Source organism: Pseudopipra pipra, chromosome 19 (assembly GCF_036250125.1).
Source record: "Pseudopipra pipra isolate bDixPip1 chromosome 19, bDixPip1.hap1, whole genome shotgun sequence".
Classification (NCBI taxonomy): Eukaryota; Metazoa; Chordata; class Aves; order Passeriformes; family Pipridae; genus Pseudopipra; species Pseudopipra pipra.
The window spans coordinates 8,811,202-8,831,959 of NC_087567.1; the positions used below are offsets into that span (position 1 = coordinate 8,811,202).

Here is a 20,758-nt window from a genome sequence, read left to right on the forward strand (position 1 = left end):
ACCAGATCCTGCCCCGAGGGCCGACCCTGGACTGAGCCTGGGTTTCCCCGAGGATTCAGTGCATCCTCAGCAAGCAGAGAAAGGTGGGAATAAACCCAGAAATGCTTTACCTCAGACTTCAAGTCTCGCAGCACCTGTGGGCAGCTCCTCGTGCCTTCCCCTGAGGGAACCTCACGGTTAGATAAGGTCAAAGCTGCGGGATAGCAGCAGGACCTCATGGCCCACCCAGTATAACCATTTCTACCACAGTACCGATACCGGTTTATACCCGAACTTCTATTTCAAAAAATTTAGCTCTTTTTTGACAAATGTAGCTCTGGAGCTCCTGGGGGCAGCTGAGTGGCCCCTGAGGCGAGGGGGACACGGGCACCAGCACCCTTCTGGCCGCGGGGCCACCGGGCGGTGACAAGGGGGCCAGAGAGTCCAGGGAGTCTGGGGCGCGGAGAGCCGGGGGGGTCTGGAAGGCACAGGGGGCACGGAGAGCCCGAGGGACGGAGAGCCGGGGACATGGAGAGCCCAGAGTCGGAACAGCTCGGCAGCAGGGGCACGGAGAGCCGGCGGTTGTGGCAGCTCGGGGGCATTGGGGCGGAGCGGCGGTGAGGGAGGGCTATGAGGGCGCTGTGAGGGGGTTGTGACGGGGTGTGAGGGCGGGGGGCGGACGAGCGCCCCCTCAGCCCTCCGGCCCCCCCCGTTCCCATCATGCCCCGCGCGGCGGAGCGCGAGCGGCGCTTTCCCGCGAATTCAGTTCAAAGGCGGGGGGTGGACGCGGAGGGGGGGGGGGTCCGGGGAGGGGGCGCGCGCCGAGCGCGCGGACCAACCAAACGCTTCCAGAACCATCCGCGCGTCACCCGGGGGGCGGGGCCGGCGGCGGCCAATGGCGGCGCGCGGCGCCATCCCCGCGGCCAATGGGCGCGCGCGGGGGGCGGGCGCGCGGCGCGGTGCGGGCTCGGCGGCCGCGGCGCTGAGGGAGCGGGGCGGAGGAGACTTGGCGGAGTTGGAGCGCGGCGCGGCCCCCCCTCGCCCCCCGCCTCACGCACCCGCCCCGGCCGGCCCTGCCCGCCCCGCGCGCTCCCTGTCCCGCCGGGGCCCGCCCGGGGCCACCCCCATGGCTCCCCAGAAGCACGGTGGAGGTGCGGGGCCCAGCTCGGGCTCCGCTGGCGGCGCCGCCGGAGGAGGAGGAGGAGGAGGCGGCGGCGGCGGCGGCGGCGGGTTCGGGGGCTCCGCCGCGGCGGCGGCTCCCGGCGGTAAATCCGGCGGTGCCGCGGGCGGCGGCGGCGGCGGCGGGGGCGGTGGGTACTCGGGCGGCTCCTCGGCCTCCTCGGCGGCAGCGGCGGCGGCGGCGGCGCTGCCCCCCGTGAAGAAGCCGAAGATGGAGCAGATCCAGGCCGACCACGACCTCTTTCTTCAGGCCTTCGAGAGTGAGCACCGGGGGCCGGCCAGGGGAGCGGCGGCCGAGCCGGCGGGACCGGCCCGGGCCGCCGCGGAAAGGGCGGGAGGAGGAGGAGGGGAGGGCTGCGGGCAGCGGGGGCTTCCGGGGGTAAACACGGCCCGCGGGAGGGAGCGGGGCCCGCGGAGCGGGGCCGGGGGAGGCGGGGGCCGGGCGGAAGCGCGGGGAGCGGGGCCGGGGTGCGGGAGGGCCCGCGGGGCGGAGGGCGGGGGTGGGGGGTGTGTGCCCGCGCCCAGCGATGAACTTGGTGCTCGGCAGCACTTCCCATCAGGCGCTCGGGTTCCCTTCCCTCCGCCGGCAGCCCCCGGGCACTGAGGGGCGAGGGGGCTCGTTCCTCTCTGGCCTCTGCCGTTCGAGCCCCTTTGAGGGGCAGGATGCGGTTCAGACTTCACTGTACTTGGGTTTTTCTTTGTCTGGCAATAATTGTCCCTTAGTTGAGGTTTCGTAGTGGAAGTTGACCTTTGCGACCCAGGCATCCCCCTGTGGCAGCTCTGGAGAGGAGGAAAACCCCCCTGAATGCACCAGAAAGTTGTTGATGAAAATCTGGTTCAAAAGCGCGGTGGAACAGCGAACTTACCTTGTACTGAGAGATTTTCAGGATTTGAAGGGAGTTTTTAATGCCCTACTTAAGAAACTTGGTCCTGGTTTGGGATTGGTGCTGTCACTGCTCTCTCTCGCTGGAGACGGTGACAGTGTTGGAGAAAGCTGGAGTTTTTGGTGTTGTCTCGAATAATGTAGGGTTGTTTGAGCCTCAGTCGTGTTAACAGCGCTCTGTGTTCAGTTAATACTGTGCTGCAAATGGGTCAAGTGGCAAACGAGTTGCGAGGGGTTTGCTCGGTGTCAGTGCCTGTGGTGGAAACAAATCCTCCTGCCCGTGGCTCGGGTCAGACAAGGGAAGCTCAGAGCGGGGCAGGTGGGACCAGGAGAAAAACGGGGATGTACCACAAAATGTTAACCCTGCAGTGGGACTATCATGGGAAAACTGCAATAAGTAAACACTGGATTAAAAAAATCCCAACACGTGGAGTATTGAATCGCATTCCTCCTGGCTGATTTTGTCCCTTTTCAAGGTCATATGCTAGAAAAAGATAAAGGTTTATTTTAAGCTTTTGCTGGGTAATGTGGACTTGTGAAACATATGTCTCTCTGCAGGTTGAAAAGTGTGTTTCAGAATTTTTCTGCTCGGGAAAGCTAAAGTTGAAGCAGCAGTGCATTGCCTTTACATTAAATTGCATCCTTGTCAATATAGTTTATTGTTTTCATACCTTTCTGAATTATAGTTATGTCATGGGCTTTTTGAGACTAAAATCCTGGGATGTTTCTTTAGAAGTTGTGACTACTCTGTGTTTTCACTTGGTAGCAAAGTACATGTTTCTTAATTTCTTTCCTTTCTGTCTTTTTATCTTGATTTGAAAAACACAGATTTATTATGATAACTTGAATTAAGCAGAATTTTACTGGTTTTCATCAGGCTTCTAAAAGGACATGTGATAGTTTTAAGATTTTCTTGTCTAGCAATAGTACATCTCTCTAATAACGGATTCTGTGGGGTCTTATATTCATAACTGGAGAAATCAGGTGGAATCATATCTTTAAAAAGAGGTAAAGGATATAAAAAGCTGTCCTTTTCCACTTCTAATTGCAGAATTCCGTGCAGTAGAGTTTCCAGCTATTAGAAATAAACATTTTTTTGCAGTCATATGAAAATAAAATTTTATATTTCTTAAAAAAGAAACAGTTTGTTTTCTTTCTGTGGGAAGTGGAGGCAGTGTTAGCAGTCTCAGCGTGGGCATCAAGACATTCTTCATTCTCTCTTCTCTCTCCACGTGATGTGTTTTATCAAGTCATTTCTAAGTTTCTTGCTGAGGCTCCTTAATGAGGCTGGCTTTTATTTCAGCATAAATAGAGTGTATTTCACTTTAGTTTGGAATTCTTGTTAGATACAACCTGATCCAGACAAAACCTTTTTTGTCTTGATTTAACTGAATCGGTTGCAACTAATCTGAGGGTCCTCTTGCCTGTAGGCAAGTCTTGATCCTTTGAGCTTTGGTTCTTACACCTCTTTGAGGTGCTGCTGTGCTTTCATGTCGATGTTGGGTACAGCTCTATTATCCTCCCTCTGTTTGCACTTCGAGTTGCTTTACCAGAATCAACATGAATTTCCCGGCTTAGAATGATCCCTACTGGATCACAGTCAACTGTCAGTCCCTGTTCTTGTCTCAGTACCTGCTGCAAGTGACCTTGGGACTTCCCAGAAGGATAAAACAGATCCCACATTGTCCGACCGTGTCAATTTATTGTGCTGCTTTGGTGTCGGATCAGATGTGTTCATTAACCTCATGAAGAAAACTTACCTATTTGACAATAGGCTGTGAGATGTAGAGGTATTTTTCCTGCCCTCTCAGGATATAAAACCTGTAAGAAACACGTTTTGTGGGAGCAGGAGCAGTCAGGGTTGAGTTGTGACCCTGATTTATGGCAGCTTAAAGGAGAAGTGCTTGGTGTTGTAGAGCAGGTGAAGTAACCTTTGACGTGTTAACTTGTAGTTATTTGGACTCTGGGATGACTTTTTGTGGTAATTGTTTCCAAATAATCACCCTGCTAAGTTAGATACTTTTTATCATTACAAGGATATTTTTATGTTGGATAACACCTGTTCCTCTTTCTTAGAACCAACACAGATATACAGATTTCTCCGTACCCGGAATCTCATAGCAGTGAGTAATTGGTTTTATCACTCCTTTACTTTGGGCTTGTAGGAAATTTCAATTAAAGCCTAACCTTTTTCTTTTTTTTTTTCCCCCTGCAGCCAATATTTTTGCACAGAACTCTCACTTACATGTCCCACAGAAACTCCCGAACAAATATCAAAAGGTAAAACTGGTTTTGAAAAGTAATCCTAAAATGTTCACCGAGTAGCAGAGGTCCAAAAAACAGTAGTGTGTGACCTGCTCTTTTCACGTGGTGTGTAAAACTTTTCCCTTTGAAGAACTTAAGAAATGCTACATCAGTGTACAGTTGATTTCTGAGACCTGAGAGATTTTCTGCCATGTGAAGGGTGTGTGTAGCTTTATGCTTGTGACTTGTGTTGATACTGGGAGTACTCAAATGTGGAGAACTATCTGCAGAATCCTGACTAATTCTCCCATATTTGTTTTCTGGTTTGGGGGAGAACTTCTTTAGAAACCAAACAAAGCTGTGTAACATCTGAGCTCTTGTAATCAGTGGTGCTTAGTCATAATCGTGTGAAACATTCTCTTTTAAACTGTACCCTGACCACTTGTTTTAAAAGAACAAATCCCAAATACAAAACTATTTGCTTTCTTAATTAGTCCTGAAAGAATGCAGCAATTATTTCTGTAGTTATTTTAAAAGCTGACAAAATAAAGAGGTCTCTTTATAGCATTTTACAAAAACTCCAGCGAACGCTCTGAGAAGGTTTGAGCTTTGAGCTGGACACACCTGAGAGATGGGCTTTGGTTTTGCTATTGCAGAACAGTCACTCCTGTCACGTGAGGGGTTACAGCTGCCTGCCACTGGACTTGGAAACATGGAAACACTGCAGAGGGACAAGTGCAGTGGACATTATTTGTTAGCAGAATCTCCGTTCCTTCCCCTTCACTGAAAATCCTTTGTTACACTTGGGAGTTTTTGGGTAACCTGAACACTTACTTGGAAATATTTTAGCACTAAAGTTCTTAGCGCTTGGAAACAGTTGCTGTGGGACTGAAATACAACAAATATGCAACAGAATGTGATTATTGTGCAGACAATTCTAATTTAAACTTGGTTTTTCTATCCAAGGAAGGTAATACCTGTGTGATCTGTTGATCAACAGAACTTGCATATTTTTATTAAATAAAGAAGCTATATATGGCATTCTTGGATTTCTTGGATATTGTTTCATGTTCTTTGCCATGAGTTTTAATGCTACAATATAACTTTTTCTTAAAACTGAATCCATAACCTACAACTTCAGGTGCTTAGGACAGGTAATGATCAGATTTATTTATTTTTTTAAAATTTGAAGTTACTGTTTACTTTGTCTTACAAAAGTTACCAAAATGAGTTTTTTGCTTATTTTAAAGTAAGTCAGAGTCAAATTTTAAGAAATTATTTTCAGGTTGTTTTGGGGTTTTGTTGTTTGGTTTTTTAACTAGAATTGTGCAACAGGAGGTTCTTGCTTATAACTTAAATTAACTTATAGTTGACTGAAACGTGTATGTTTTTACCTGAAACTGTTCTATTGGATGTTTTTACTTGCTGGGAAACAAGAAATAGTGCTTTGCTTATATTGTGTTATCCACTGTTCCAAATTCTAGTTCAGATTGAGCTGCACAAGCAATGCTTAGTTTCTCTTTGAAAAGTACTGATTTTTTACTAGATCCTGTAACACTTTGATTTGGAACTGATTTTAGTTGGGTGGTGTTCTGGTAACAAACACAGCAATAGCTGTTTCACTCAATAGTTCTGCTGATTTACTGAAATCATCCTGCCTATTAGGTCTAGGAAGATTAAGTAAAACATTTCAGTGTGTTTTCTTTATAAAACCACAGTAATGCAACAGAAGGGAACTAGCAGAGTTCAGGGGGGAAACCAGAAAATAATTGGGGAAGTGTGTTCTTCTCCCTTGGGTTCCCCCTCTGACCTTTCCTTGCTCAGTCCCTGCTCCTTCTCCTTCAGCCCAGTTCAAACCAGTTAAAGTTTTAACATGATCTGTTGATTTGGTGAAAAAGGGGCTTTAAAAGAGGAAAAATATCTGAGCTAAAGTAGAAGAAAGATCATCCTGAGGCTTCTATTGAGAAAAATCTTGGTCCTGGCTTCAGTACAATAGGAGTGTTAGTGGAGTTCTGTTTGTGAAGAAGTCTCTTGGAAGTGCATGATTGTTACCTGCTTGTGTGGACTATACATGGATGTTTATTTATTTATTCCCCTAGAATTTTATTCCTTCTGAATTTTGCAGTTTTTAAGTTGCTGTTAATTGTTTTGGTTGCCATTTCAGTAAACAGTATCATAAGTAAAATACAGAGAACTAATGTCCAAACTTTATAAAACAACAGTAATTATAGCTCCATATTTTTTACCTCCAGCTGTGTGGTAGTCTGAGAGAAATGCCAGGCAAATATAACACTTAGAGAAGTAAAACTGCATTTTCACCATGAAATTATCTCTTGGTATTGGTCCATATGTTTACTACTGAGAAAGTTTTTATAAAGACTAGAATGCTTAGAGTATAGAAGAATGGTGATGGGGAATAGTTAATGTGTCAACTTGGGATAAAAAGGTCTTGAAGTTGCTGGCTATTATCAGAGAGGTGATGGGCTTTGGTCAGGGGGTACTTGATGGAAACTGAAAATGGGCTTTTTGCCCGAGTCTGTCTTTAGGTGTTATTGTATTATCAGACCAAATGATTGTGTTGGAAAGAAGTTACTAAATAAAATTGCTTCCCATACAGTATTTGGATAAAGGAATAATTCTTTTATTTATTATCAGAGTAATGGCATGCTCTGATGTGACTTCTAATGCTTTGCTAATTATTACTTTTCTTGACTGGAATAGGAGTGGGTGGAGAAAGGAATGCACAAGATGCATGTACTTGTTACACCAGGAAACGCTGTCCTGAAAATCCCAGGTGTTAGGGATGGGTGTTACAAACACTTAATTTGGTCTGTTTTGCATGGGAATGTGGTAACAAAAATAGTAATCCAGTATAGAGGAATTTCTACTCTTACAAGTTAACTTCAAAGGCAACAATTTTGATTTAATGAGTTTCTTGTTTGCTATTTTTAGTTCCTCTGAAAGATATTTTTTTTTTTGGAGGGCTCTGTTGTTTTGACTAATCTGAGCCTGGATTTAGCAAAGGTCGCACCTCTGGGGGTTTTTTTGGATCAGTAATGCTCACATATTAAATGCCAGTTGTGTCAGATATTAGTATGTTTTATGAAAGATTATTAACTTTTCCCCATCCCTGAATCATGTTTGTCTCTTAGCTGGTTTCTGGCTCATATTCCAATCATGACATAACTTTGCTCTGAAGCTGTTTTAAGCAGTTCTTCAGTCTGAAGGAAGCCCTCTGAAGATCAGTGCCCTGCTTCTGTTCTGGCTGATTTTCATGAGCTGGAGCAAAGTGCACACAGAGGCTTTTTGACCTTAGAATCTGAAATTTTTAACAACCTGCTCTGTTCTTAACATCCCTTGCTTTAAAGCTGAGCATTGCAACGTTCATTGCAATAATCCCACATTTTAGTGTAGGTGAGTCAGTTCTTGAGTCTGTCATATGTGTGAGTCTTGTGCTGAGTAGAGCTTTGAATCAGTGATTGTTTGCTATACAATAATAATTTATTTGCAGCCCTGTGCTTGTGCAGGGTTTGTTGTCCAGTGTCACTGTTGAGTCACCCATGATTTGTAACTCAGTCACTCCCGAGCGTTCCGTGCTGCCTGTGGGCACTGTGTGACATCGGGGGTCAGCCAGGCAGGATATTTCTGGGGACAAATGCTTCCCACTCCCCAGAGCTCCTCCTTGTTCTTCCCTCCACAAGTAATCCAGTGTTTGGCCACAGCTGATGTTCTTATTCCATTTTGCTAAGGTATAAGGTGCCCTCACACTTGAGTTGTCGCTTCTCTCTGGACCAGTTTTGTGGACATCTCTGTGCAAGCTTTAACTTTCCTTTAAAGAAAAATGGAAAGACTGTTCTGTAAAGTGTTGAATAACTTCTGTTCATGAGTGAGCTCCATTTAGCAATGACCATTAAATTATATGTATGGCAGGACAGGCTGAACATATGAGCATGAACAGCCTGATGTCAGAATTCCAGAGAGGAATGATTTGAAGGGATTATTATCTGTGACACTGTTGTCATTGTCCCACATTTCCTGTGAGTGATCTAAAAGTAGCCTCAGAATTCATTGCTCTTTTCCATGTAATAGAAATGTGTGGAGAAATAAGGGTTTGGTTTTTTATTTAGGTTTTTAACTCTTATGTCCTATAAGCTTTTAAGTGTTTTTCATTATCGTGATCATGACTAAAATATAAATGGTTGAAGAGCTGACACATCCATTCCTGGTAGGTACAAGTGTCACTAAAGCAGGAACTTTCTTTGACAAAGCTGAAATGAAAATGAAACATGAAATGAGCCCTGCATGTTCATTGCAGGGTTTCAATATGGTGCTGTTAAATGAAACTTCTTATGAGCAGTGGGATTATTGCTGAAAGGTCTGGTTTTAATTCTTTGCATTCTTTTGCTGCTGCTTGAGAAGCAGTTGTGTCCCTACAACATGGGTGTGATATAAGATATAAAGGGTGCTTTCTGAAGAGTAGGCTAAAATTATGTATATAGACAGTTTTACATGAAAAACAAGTCAAGGTTCAGGCTGAATAAATTTTGTTGTTATATGTTAGGGGTACAGTGGCTGTGTAAAACCATTCTTTCTGCTCTTTCTTCACAGGAAAACATTCAAAGTAGATGACATGTTATCAAAAGTAGAGAAAATGAAGGGAGAACAAGAATCTCACAGGTACAGTCCTGCCTTATATTTGGGGGGGGGTACAAATGAGCACATGTGTGTGCTAAATCAAAAATATTTTTGATTAATAAGGTGAAAGTGAGAGTCATTGTTAGAAGCAAAGTACTTACTGCTTGAAATGTTGCTTCCAGGATCCTAAAATGTGTGTATGTATCCTGGTCACTTAACTTGGAGAAAAGCAGTATTGGCATAAACTTTCTGTATTGTGGCATCTCTTAAAATGTTTATAGAAACCTCAAATAGGTATTTACCTTAATTTATCTTATTTACCTTAACTTTGCTTCCAACACTGCCAGTTGTGTCAGTAACTAATCTGTGTGTGTTGGAATTAAAGGTAGAAAGGAGGCAGATTTGGGAAAATACCAGGAAGTTTTACTCTTTGGGGTTTATGTTGTTGTATTATTATTTTAATCACATATATTATGGATGATAAGGACTTGATGTGACTGGCAGTGTTTCCTTCTAAGGCTATATGTTCCCCCTGTAAAGATTCTCATTACCAAACTTAAAATACTTGGTTTAAAAAAAAAATCTACACCAAGTCCATGGTTCAGGGCGAAGTTCTGGAAAATTTCCACCAAAACTGATCTCTATTGCTGATGAATGTCTGGCAAATGGGTTTGCCTGCCTGAGAAGGCAAGATCTGTCTCCAGGCAATGTCCTTCTGCTGTGGTGTTTAAACTTTTCTTTTTAATGTATCAAGTCATGGGGTGCACAGAGAGAATCAGTCTGAAAAGAGAGGCTGGTACCACTCTGCACCAGCTGCAGCTGCTGTGCCCAGGCAGCTCCAAGTTAGAAGGATGGACTGACTCCTCCTGACCATCAGAGCATGGAGTGAAGTGGCTGCTGGGAGAAGAAAACATTTGTTCTTCTAACATTTCCTTTCTTTTTTTTTTTTTCTGTTTAGCTTGTCTGCTCATTTGCAACTTACATTTACCGGGTTCTTCCACAAAAATGGTATGTTTGCCAATTCTTTCATTGCACTGTTCATTTGTATAACACCTCTGAAGTCAGCAGAGATCTGTGAGGGGAATATTTGAGTGTTTTTAATCTCTGCTGTTTGGATGCAGATTTTAACTTATTTAAGCTCAGCCTGTCCCATTAGTTACAAATCAGTAGTGCTGTAGAAATGTTGTGGTGTAATTGTGATGTTAAGCAGCCTCGAGTTTTAGTCAAAACAGTGATTTTGAGAAATACTTCAAGTCATCATCCATTCAAACCAAAATAGATCTCGAGGAGTTCCTGAAGAAAGTGATTTTCTGGGAGTGTGTCTTTGGTGTTTGAAGTAGCTTTAAAAAAACCCACAGCCTTCAAATAATTTGAAGATTCAGTGGTTTCTAATTTCAAACAGAAGCGTAAGAATAAATTTTATCACGTTGAGTCTAGAAATGAGGCAAAGGCTGTGTCAGCCATTAGACAAGCCATGGAAATCATATTTTAGTGACTTTCAGTTTTTCCATGGTGTCTTTTGAGCACATAAGGATTTATCTCTCGAAATTGGAGTATTGGTCTACACAGACCAGCACCCAGAGTTGTGTTCCTCTGAGGAAAGCACAAGTGATGTGCTCTGGGCTGGGTAGCCTTGGATAAATTCACTGCCTTTTTACTCTCCTGAAAAAAAAAATGAGCTGTTTGTCCATTAAAATAAAATGTTATTTTTAACTTTTGGTTTGGCATTGCTGATCACACTGCTGGCAGCAGCTGCCTTGGAGATTCCAGGCTCTAGGAGATTTATCTGAAGCCAAGTCTTATTTTCCAAGACTTTTTTCAGGTTCTTTCCAGAGTCCTTTAGCATATTGTGCATATATTTAAACCTGCATAATGTTTAAGGTTGTCTTTTTTCAATTTTGTTTTGTTTTCTTATCTGATAGCATCTGGATCTTAAGTTTTGATGCAAACCCAATTCTAGGTGTGCAAGGTGGAAAGAAAAAAAAATGGAGAAAATAACTTGGCTCGTGTAATTAGTGTGTTCTGACTGTCCTTAAATCCACCCATAACCTTTTCCTCAGTCATAACAAGGTAGTGAACTTGTTCTTTTAAACATTAGAGATCAATTATGGTATTTAATCTCTAGGATGAGAAGAGGTAGAAGATGTTCTCAAGTGGGAATTTGCAGTAAGTTTGGAGAATTGAAACTTAGAATTTGGCTGGTGGTCTTTGTGTCTGGAGGTGCTTGTGGTTAAAAAGTAATCACAGATGGATTTATGGCACTGAATGGACCTTCACTTGTTCAGAACTTAAGATGTTTTTCTGTTCAGATAAGCCATCACAAAACTCAGAGAATGAACAAAATTCTGTGACCCTGGAAGTTCTGCTGGTGAAAGTTTGCCACAAGAAACGAAAGGTAAAAATCATTTGACAAACTATTAATATGTGTTAAAGCAAAATGTTTACCTGCTTCTGGACTATCTGATTAACATCACCATACAGTGATGCCTCTGTTGAAATTAGTCTTTAAATTCAATAACTGATCTATTCAAGTTGTTTTCTGTTGGATTTTTGCCTTTTCTGTACCTGTGCTTTTTACTCTGATCACTTTGATTATTGCAGATTTTATCTGCTGTGAATCATAAACAATTTTCTATTTTGTTTTTAAAGCATCTTTGAATTTGCTTGCAGTTTTATCTGTGTTTGTTTCACACCAGTTGGCAAATCATCCTCACAGCTCTGGGAATATGGGAGGCTCAGTAATGAATGCTGTGATTTTTAACCAGAAAGGAAAGATTTGCAGACAGAACTATGTGTATTTTCCCCAAGACTCTTAAGCTGTTTTGACATGTTTTTAAGAGTTAATATTGTTTCTAGCCAATTTTCTTAATTGCTACAGTGTGGATAAATATGGTGAAATCAGGAGGTGCTGATGGTTTTCCCAAATGTTTTGCTGCAAGTTTCATATTTAGGCCATCTTGCCTTGTTTTCCCAATACTACACAATGTTCAGTGATCTGTTTGAGAGGTACTGAATATAATAAATCCTAGGTAAGTGGTTCTTTATCTCACAGATAGCACAAAGTGCACTTTGTAATATTGCAAGGAGTAGACAGGAAGCCCTAGAAATGTATATATATAACCAAAACATTTAATTTCTTTAAGTAAACAGAATTAAATTAGTATTAATGGCTGTTCTACAATCTTTCTAAGTGCCTCGTGTTAGTGTTAATTTAATCACTTAGAGAAAGATGGCTGCTGCCAGAAGGGCTTGTAGAATGCCAGTTTTATTTACACTTACCCAATATCTGGTTTTGCATTTACAACCTGGGATCGTGCCAGATTTTTTTGATTTGTATCTGTTACAAGGCTTATTTTCAAAAAGTTGGCAGAACAAGTACAATTCACAAATGATACAAATTTTAACACTTGGTGTCTTTACAGTCTAAAGACCCAATTGCTCTGTTTCTTGTTTTGCTGCAGGATGTCAGTTGTCCCATAAGACAGGTTCCTACAGGTAAAAAGCAGGTGCCTTTAAACCCAGACCTCAGCCAAATCAAACCAGGCAACTTCCCCTCACTGGCAGTTTCCAGCAATGAGTTTGAGCCAAGCAACAGCCACATGGTGAAGTCCTACTCGCTGTTATTCCGAGTCACTCGCCCGGGCAGGAGGGAGTTCAACGGGCTCATCAACGGGGAGACCAACGAGAACATCGGTAACTCCAGCCTTCAGATCTGCCTTTAAGGGTCTGTCTGCAGCACATGCAGAGCTGGCTCCATGTGCAGTGGAGGGCACACTGACAAGGGCCAGCAGTAGCTCAGTGACTGATTGGGCTTTCCTTTGTTTGCAGTCTCTTTTGGGATGGGGTTGGAATTCAGCTGGGAACTGGAAATTGTGCTTCTGTTTTTGCGTAGGTTTAACACCACTTGTTATTAATGTGATGGTGAATGTTGCAAGAGGGCCCTGTGGTCACTGGGAGGATCATTAATCCTCCACCAGCCCTGGTCACTGCTGACCCTGCTGTAGCTTCTATCAGTGTCTCTCAGCAAAAAAAAAGCCAGTAGATAAAATATCTAAGTAACAAATTTTTAAAAGCTGTTTTCTTAATCTTATTAAGACATGTTACATCACAAATGTTACAGCCTTGGAGAGAGTGCATGTAGAATGAAAAACTTTATTTCTCACTATTTTATAGCCACAAGAGGAGGAAGATGAAATCCCAAATTCTTTATGCTGACAGAATAATGTGATGAAACTATAAATACATGAGAACATACCTAAAATATGATTACTTTTAAGCTAAGTGCCCTTTCCATTGCATTGTCCTTTTCTGTTGTATGACACACCTGACCCAATGAACAGCCAGTTATAGTTTGCAGTTGCATAGAGACTGTTTGATCTTTTAAATCTGTGCTTATACAATGGTTGAATCCCATATTTCTTGTGTGCAGATGTCAATGAGGAGCTCCCAGCCCGAAGAAAAAGGAACTCTTCAAACCGTGAAGATGGGGAAAAGACATTTGTAGCACAAATGACTGTGTTTGATAAAAACAGGTAATGTTATTCAAAATAAATATTGTTTCTGTTAATCATTGGAAATTTGTTTAATAATAAACTTAACATGTTTTTTAATTACAGTGTAGGATGTCTTTGGCTGCATTTTAGTTGATATTTACAATAAGAGCTTAGGCTTGTTGTGTTTTTAAAAAAAAATTACAGGTTTCATAATGCACATTTTACACTGAGACCTGTTCAGTGACTGTGTACAGTATATGAAAATAAGAGTTCTATCCATGGCAAATGCAGGTCCCAGGTAGAGATAGGTACATGATTTCTTTATCAATAAAAATAGGGCTTCAAGAAAAAGCTGCTTAAAACATCTCCAAGTGATTTGGAAAAAAATGGGTATTTATTCAAATACGGTTTTGGAAGTTGTATATTTTGAGAAGAGTTTGTTTTTTTAAGAAATTTCTTTCTTTAATCTGTGTATTCTTAGAAGTCTTGACAATGTTTTGTTCTTTTCTCTTACCTCATTCCACTGGAGAACTTTAATATGCTAAACATGATATGAACCATGAGGTGGTTTTGTGGTGATGACACATAAGCAAGGACATTCTCAGCCATGCACTGTATAAATGAGAATGTCTGATCTGCAGCAGAACCAAGTCATGCATGAAAACTTACTTTCTTTTTTTTTTTTATAATCTTTAACATTTTTCTTTGTTGTGGGTGACGTTTGTCAAGATTCCCACCTAGCTGTCAAATAAATTTGCCTGAAAATCTGCCTTTAGGTTCATGGAGACTTAGTTACTGTTAAATAGTACATTTGAACAGGCAAACAATCAAAATGAGCTGGTTCACACATTCTTTGTCCTGACAGACGTTTGCAACTTCTGGATGGGGAATATGAAGTGGCCATGCAGGAAATGGAAGAGTGTCCCATTAGCAAGAAAAGAGCAACGTGGGAAACAATACTTGATGGGAAGGTATGGATTGTTTGAGTGGCTGAGAACTGTCTTCAAATGATCTGCATTAGGGTGGAGCTCAGCTGGAAGTGCAGTCAGTGGCTGTTCCTCTGAAAATGGATTGAATTGAACAGGAAATAATTCTCTTTCAGTGACCTGTGAATTTCTGTCTTATTAAAGCAAACAGTTTAAATGTTTGTTATGGTAACAAGGAGGACAAATCAAAACAGAACAAACTGCAGAAGCAGAATATTTTAGGGAAAGAAAGAGGAACCCAGAGCTTTCATAGGTGTGATCTTACATACCTGAGGAGAATGCTGATAAAATTTAGTGATGCAAAGGAGGTGTATCAGTGGTGAGCAGAGAGAAATAGTTGGCTGAGGTGAATCAAAACTCACTGATACAGTGAATGCAGGTGACTGTACACATGTGAAATGCTCCCATGTCCTGGGAGAGTATCAGTTGTGGCTGAAGAGAAGAACATGAAGATTCCAGGTTGCAAAGTATTTGTGTTTCAACATGATTATTATAATTATAAAAAAAAGCAGAGATGAACCAAATTATATAGTAAAAATATAGTTATAAACTCTATTATCCTGTTAGCCTTTATGTGGATTTAAAAAAATAGATCTGCTTCCATTCTGTGAATATCTTCTCCTGATTGATTTTGTATGTGGAAAGACACTAATTCTGCTGTTTTGTTTTTGATTTCCACCCCCAGAGGTTGCCTCCATTTGAAACATTTTCTCAGGGACCTACACTTCAGTTTACTCTTCGTTGGACAGGAGACACAAATGACAAGTCTACGGCTCCTATAGCCAAGCCTCTTGCAACACGAAATTCTGAGAGCCTCCCTCAAGAAAACAAGCCCAACTCTGTTAAACCTACTCAGACTATAGGTAAGCAAACTTTGGGTTTGCTGCTGAATAATCATCTGCTTGGCCCCTGTGTGCTGAGGGGTTCCTGCCTCACTGGTGCAACTGTTTCAGGGAATTCTCCACAGGGAAAAGCAAAAATAAGCACCCAACACTTTCTGTGCAGTTGTGTTGCAGTACCTGTTGAGTTCCCTCAAGTAGCACATTTCCTTCAGCAGCAGTGCCCTTCTCAGAACTTCCATACTCGGGGAAGAAACAATGTCTGGCTGTTCCTCTGCACCAGAGAAATCTGTATCTACATGTGCTTTTTTCTCAGCTGTGAAAGAATCCTTGCCCACAGACCTTCAAACAAGAAAAGAGAGAGATGTTTTAAATGAACCTCGACAGAAGTTGCGAATATTTTACCAGGTATTGAAAATAATTAGAGGGAAAAACTAGAATCTTAAGTATTGTGTGGAATTAAAATGTTCCTTTTCAAGCTGGGTGGAAATTCCCATTTGCCTCTTTAGTGGATGCCTTAAGGGTCTCAAATTCATAGACTAAAAGCCATTCCACATACTACTTTTTACAGGAAGCATTTTAGCAAACTAACCTTCCTGGGGGCACATCTGATGTTCTGAAAGACAAGGGCATCTCTTGTTAGACATCTGGAGGGGACAGGTGGTCTTCCTGTGGGAAAAAAATTCCTCAAATACCACTGTTTGAGTACACCGGGTGGGTGGAGTGTTCCCAAACGTTCCTCTTGCTGTAGAGGTCTCCTGAAGTGGTTTCCCACTTGGTTTGGGAAGGGAATGGATGAAACTAATCCTGCCCTGCCTGTTCCTTTGTTCCATCAGTTCCTGTATAACAACAACACGAGGCAGCAGACTGAGGCCAGAGACGACTTGCACTGCCCCTGGTGCACCTTGAACTGTCGGAAGCTCTATAGTTTACTCAAACACCTGAAACTTTGCCACAGCAGATTTATCTTTAATTATGTTGTAAGTAATTTCGTAGTAGCTCAGCACTGGGAAGCACTGTACAGGCTGTCACAGATCCCATGGGCAGGGATTCTGCTGCTAACCTGTGACATGGTAGTGCTGTACCTGCAGGTTAGAAACCACTTCCTTTGAGTGTTACAAGAATTAATGTGTGTTACAGAGGGGAAAAAAGTGGGGTTGATTTTCTTTTTCTTTTTTTTTAATTTATATATATAAAATAATTCTAATCACTAGAGGAAGAACTCTGACTGCAGCTGCTGCTTTTGCATCAGTGTGCTCTTTTCTGTGATGCAGAAAACAACGAAATCTACATTTGGTTGGAAGTCCCTTGAAGCTTTGGGAAATTTAGAAATGTTCTGATTTCTAGGGTTCTCGTTAGCTGATATTTTCCTTCATTTTACAGTTAGTTCTGAGTGGTTTTATATAAAACAGTTAAATAGTACAGAGCAAGGGAGCTTTAGTATAATTTGTTTCTGGAGGTTAAAAATCATTCGGGTGCTGTAAAAGGACACTGGAGCTCTTTCAGGTTACTGATAAGTGATATTTAGGGTGTTCCGAATTTAAAAGGTTACTTGAGGTGCTGTCATTGCTGTCTGCTGAGAATATTTGCACTTCTGTCCCAGTATCATCCCAAAGGTGCTCGGATAGACGTGTCCATCAACGAGTGCTACGACGGCTCCTACGCGGGGAACCCCCAGGACATCCATCGCCAGCCGGGCTTCGCCTTCAGCCGCAACGGGCCGGTCAAGAGAACCCCCATCACACACATCCTGGTGTGCAGGTAGGGCTGGGAGACAAGGGCTGTTCATGCACTATGGCCTAGAGAGCAGATTTGTGACACCTGGAGAGCTGTAAATGTGTAGGTGCAAATAAACAGTGCAATTTGTCACTATTGTGACTGAAGGACGTGGTAACTTCACCTGTGATTTTCCTACATCTTTTCAGTTGAGATGTCTAATCATAATGTTGTAACTCTTCTTAACTGCCTTATCCTAAACCTTTTCTTCCCCAAAAGGAGAAGTTGGTTTTTTAATGGGGTTTATTTCACTGCTGGAGATTCCCCCCCCGCAACATTTTTGCAGGCTAGAGCTTAAAATAATTTGTATGAACCAATTGCTCAGTGTTTGCATCTCTTCCTTCCCTCCTGCCAGGCCAAAGCGTACGAAAGCAAGTATGTCAGAGTTCCTGGAGTCTGAGGATGGGGAGGTGGAGCAGCAGAGGACCTACAGCAGCGGGCACAACCGGCTGTACTTCCACAGTGACACGTGTCTGCCCCTCCGCCCCCAGGAGATGGAAGTGGACAGTGAGGATGAGAAGGACCCGGAGTGGCTGCGGGAGAAAACCATCACTGTAATTATCCCATTTACACAGAATTGTTCTAAGTGGATCGTGGTTTTTGAAAGATGAGCTGCAGTTGTTTCAGGGGGCAGTCAGGCATATGTTTTGAAAATGATGCATTTTAAGAGCAGAATATTTTGCTGAGCAACTGCAGAGGGAAATTCATGGAATCAAAGGTGGTTTTTTTTTTTTTCAAGAATACCTTCAGTTGTAAAGCCAGTTCAGTCCCCATGTGTTCAAACAAGTTTTCATTGGGGCTGGTTTTCTCCTTCAGAGAGGAGAAGCTGGAATCAGGAGTACCCAGTGCAGGGTGTATGTGATAAGGATATAATTTATCATCCCAAGTCTCTACATGAGATTACATTTTTCTAACTTTTTTAACTGCAGAGCCTGAGTTTTCTATATATATTTCTGTGCATAAGTTGAATTTTGGGTATGCTCTCACTGCCTGGCAGCAGACACGCAGTTCTGATGGGTGTGTTTGTTTCTTTTCCTGTCCTTCCTCCCAATCCTTTCTCCCTCCAGCAAATCGAAGAATTTTCTGACGTTAACGAAGGAGAGAAAGAAGTGATGAAATTATGGAATCTTCATGTTATGAAGCACGGGTATGTCACTGTGCTTAGTTTTGATGCAAAGAAATTACAGATGGGGTTGATCATTTTGCACTGCAGTTCACTAAATACTTAAAATGCAGTTAGCCCAGGTGTTTAGGAAAGGATCGTTAAAGGATAATTTGGTAACAAGCTTTTGAGAGTTTAAGCTTTTAAAGTTCTTGTGCCTAGTAACCCTTGAGCTTTGAAGAGAAAAAAACACTGGAGGTGTTGTGTAATAAATCACATAGAGTATCTTCTTGTCTTTGAAAATGTCCTACCTGCATAGTGACAGCTTTTTCATTTGCCAGGTTTATTGCTGACAATCAAATGAATCATGCCTGTATGCTGTTTGTGGAAAACTATGGACAGAAAATCATCAAGAAGAACTTGTGTCGAAACTTTATGCTCCACCTGGTCAGCATGCATGACTTTAACCTCATCAGCATCATGTCCATAGACAAAGCTGTGGCCAGGCTCCGAGAGATGCAGCAGAAGCTGGAGAAGGGAGAATCGGCCTCCCCGACGGACGAGGAATCTCCTGAGGAACAGAGTGGGACAGCAAATGGATACAGTGAAAATACCGCGCGCGAGAGGATTTCAGAAGTGGAAAGCATCTCAGGTGTCACCAAACAGAGCAAGAAACAGAAGCTCTGAAGTCAAAAAAATCTGTCATTCAACGGACAAAGCATTGAAGTGACATTCTAAGGGTGCATGAGCTCCATAAAGAATTACACACAGAAGTACAGAGATTCCAAACAGGCACTGCTGGATGGAAATAAATGATTTCAACAAGGATATTGTTTAAACAGGGTTTTTATTCAGTTACTTATGCAAGTACTACATGTATATTGGTTTTGGTGATGTAATGACAATATTCTAAGAGTTTGAGCATGAAGAGCAATATGAAAATCTTTTTGTAATTTTAGTAATTAGTGTCTTAAGAACTTTATGGAATTTACATAATTTAAGTATATGTAAAACCGTTTTTATATTAAGATTTTTGCATCTGTATCTGGCTGTTTTTCCTACCATGAAGTTGTGAAACATTAGGGAAAGGGGATTGGGATACAGTTTCTGCTTTTCTGATTTAGAAATTCTCCAGTTAGCTTTTTGTGAAAATAACATCTTACTATTTACAGTTTAACCTTGATCCTTGTATTTGAAATCATTTATCAATCGACCATAAATTACCAATTAATTTTTTTTGTTTTTTACACTAAAAATTCTCCAAGTCGGCGAACTTAGCACTTCCTTTGTCTTGTGCCTGTTTGGAAAGATCTTGGCTTTTCACCTTGCAGACACAGTGAAGTCCCACCCTGGCTTTTTTGAGGTTCCCAGCAGTTTGGGTTTCGTGGATAATTCCGATGTATCGATCGCCCAGTGTCCCATTTTTAAACTTGAACATTAGCTCCTTTCTAGTTTTTAATTACACATTTACACAGCTACAGCAAGGATCTGATGGAACCCCTCTTGCCTGGGGGTTGCACATCCTGGTGTGCCATGCTAAGGCCGGAGGCTCCTGTCCCTCTGCAGGCATTCCGTCGCCAACTTCCCGGGAAGTTCTTGCCTGAGGACAGACTGCAAGGCCGGGCCGTGGGTTTAGCTTTGGCTTTCGAGATGCCACTCTTGAGGGAAAAATGCACTGTAAAATTGGACCAGAAAATGTGTTGCACTTCTTATGTAAGTATTCTGTGATGTATTGTATTCAATACAGATACTAAGATGCTGACTAGACTATATTTGAGCAGTTTTGCACTGCTGTTAACACATTTTATGCATACGTTTACAGATTTTTTCCAATGGAAAGTGGTTTCACTACTGGTACAGTATCAGCACCGAAGGGTTTATTCCAGCAAGCACTGTGGTTGAGTGACATCACCTCAATTTTTTATTATCCTTAAAATATTTCATTTTTCATATTCTTTATTTATAAAGGAAACAATGCTGCTGTAAATACAGGTTTGTTTGGTTTTGTTTTTTTCGTTTTTTTTATTTCATTCCATCACCATGAGATGCAGTTCCCTATTTGTTGAAGGGGTATATAAGCTTTCTAATGGTGTCTTCAGAAATTTATAAAATGTAAATACTGATTTTGATGGTCCTTAAGATGTGTTTAACTGTGAGACTATTTAACTAATGGTGTGGATGTGATTTGTCATCCAGTATTAAGTTCTTAGTCACTGATTTTGTGTACAAAATAGGAAAGAGGGAAACTGCAGCTTTCATTACAAACTTCTTGAATTTGCCAGCTCTCTGAGTTTTAGCAAACTCTAATTACGCCTCTGGATAGTACATCATGCATTTCTCTCTGGCTTTAATTTGCTAAAGCTGTGCACATATGTAAAAAAATAGATTATTTTAGGGGAGATGTAGTTCTAGAATTATTGCTTATGTCATTTCTTAAGCAGTTATGCTCTTAATGCTTAAAAGAAGGCTAGCATTGTTTGCACAAAAAGTTGGTGATCCCCCCAAAAATAGTAATGAAATTACTTCTGTTCAGTAAACTTTGTATGTCATGTCAATTTATAATAAAAGCTGAAAAAATCCCCTTGTTTTCTATTTATAAAGATGCCTTTTCTATATGTACCTTTGCAGATGCCATGTAAGCT

At 42.0% G+C, this 20,758-nt stretch overlaps 1 protein-coding gene across 1 annotated transcript; it reads left to right on the forward strand.

The window, feature by feature from the left end:
* The first annotated feature begins 859 nt into the window (after positions 1–859).
* SUZ12 (SUZ12 polycomb repressive complex 2 subunit) lies at positions 860–20,695 on the forward strand. Its single transcript, XM_064676060.1, has 16 exons — positions 860–1,418; positions 4,118–4,164; positions 4,257–4,321; positions 8,894–8,962; positions 9,879–9,928; positions 11,230–11,315; positions 12,382–12,613; positions 13,350–13,452; positions 14,279–14,384; positions 15,085–15,262; positions 15,555–15,646; positions 16,075–16,218; positions 16,842–16,999; positions 17,370–17,568; positions 18,082–18,161; positions 18,458–20,695. Exons 1-16 carry the CDS (start codon positions 875–877, stop codon positions 18,801–18,803), a joined length of 2,499 nt encoding a protein of 832 aa, XP_064532130.1. The 5' UTR covers positions 860–874; the 3' UTR covers positions 18,804–20,695.
* The last annotated feature ends 63 nt before the right edge of the window (positions 20,696–20,758 follow it).

Coding starts and splice junctions, on each gene's coding strand:
- SUZ12 (XM_064676060.1), top strand. CDS start 875: ATGGCGGCGCGCGGCGCCATCCCCGCGGCCAATGGGCGCGCGCGGGGG. Junction 9,929..11,229: donor CGGGTTCTTCCACAAAAATG/GTATGTTTGCCA, acceptor TTTTCTGTTCAG/ATAAGCCATCACAAAACTCA. Junction 14,385..15,084: donor AAACAATACTTGATGGGAAG/GTATGGATTGTT, acceptor TTCCACCCCCAG/AGGTTGCCTCCATTTGAAAC.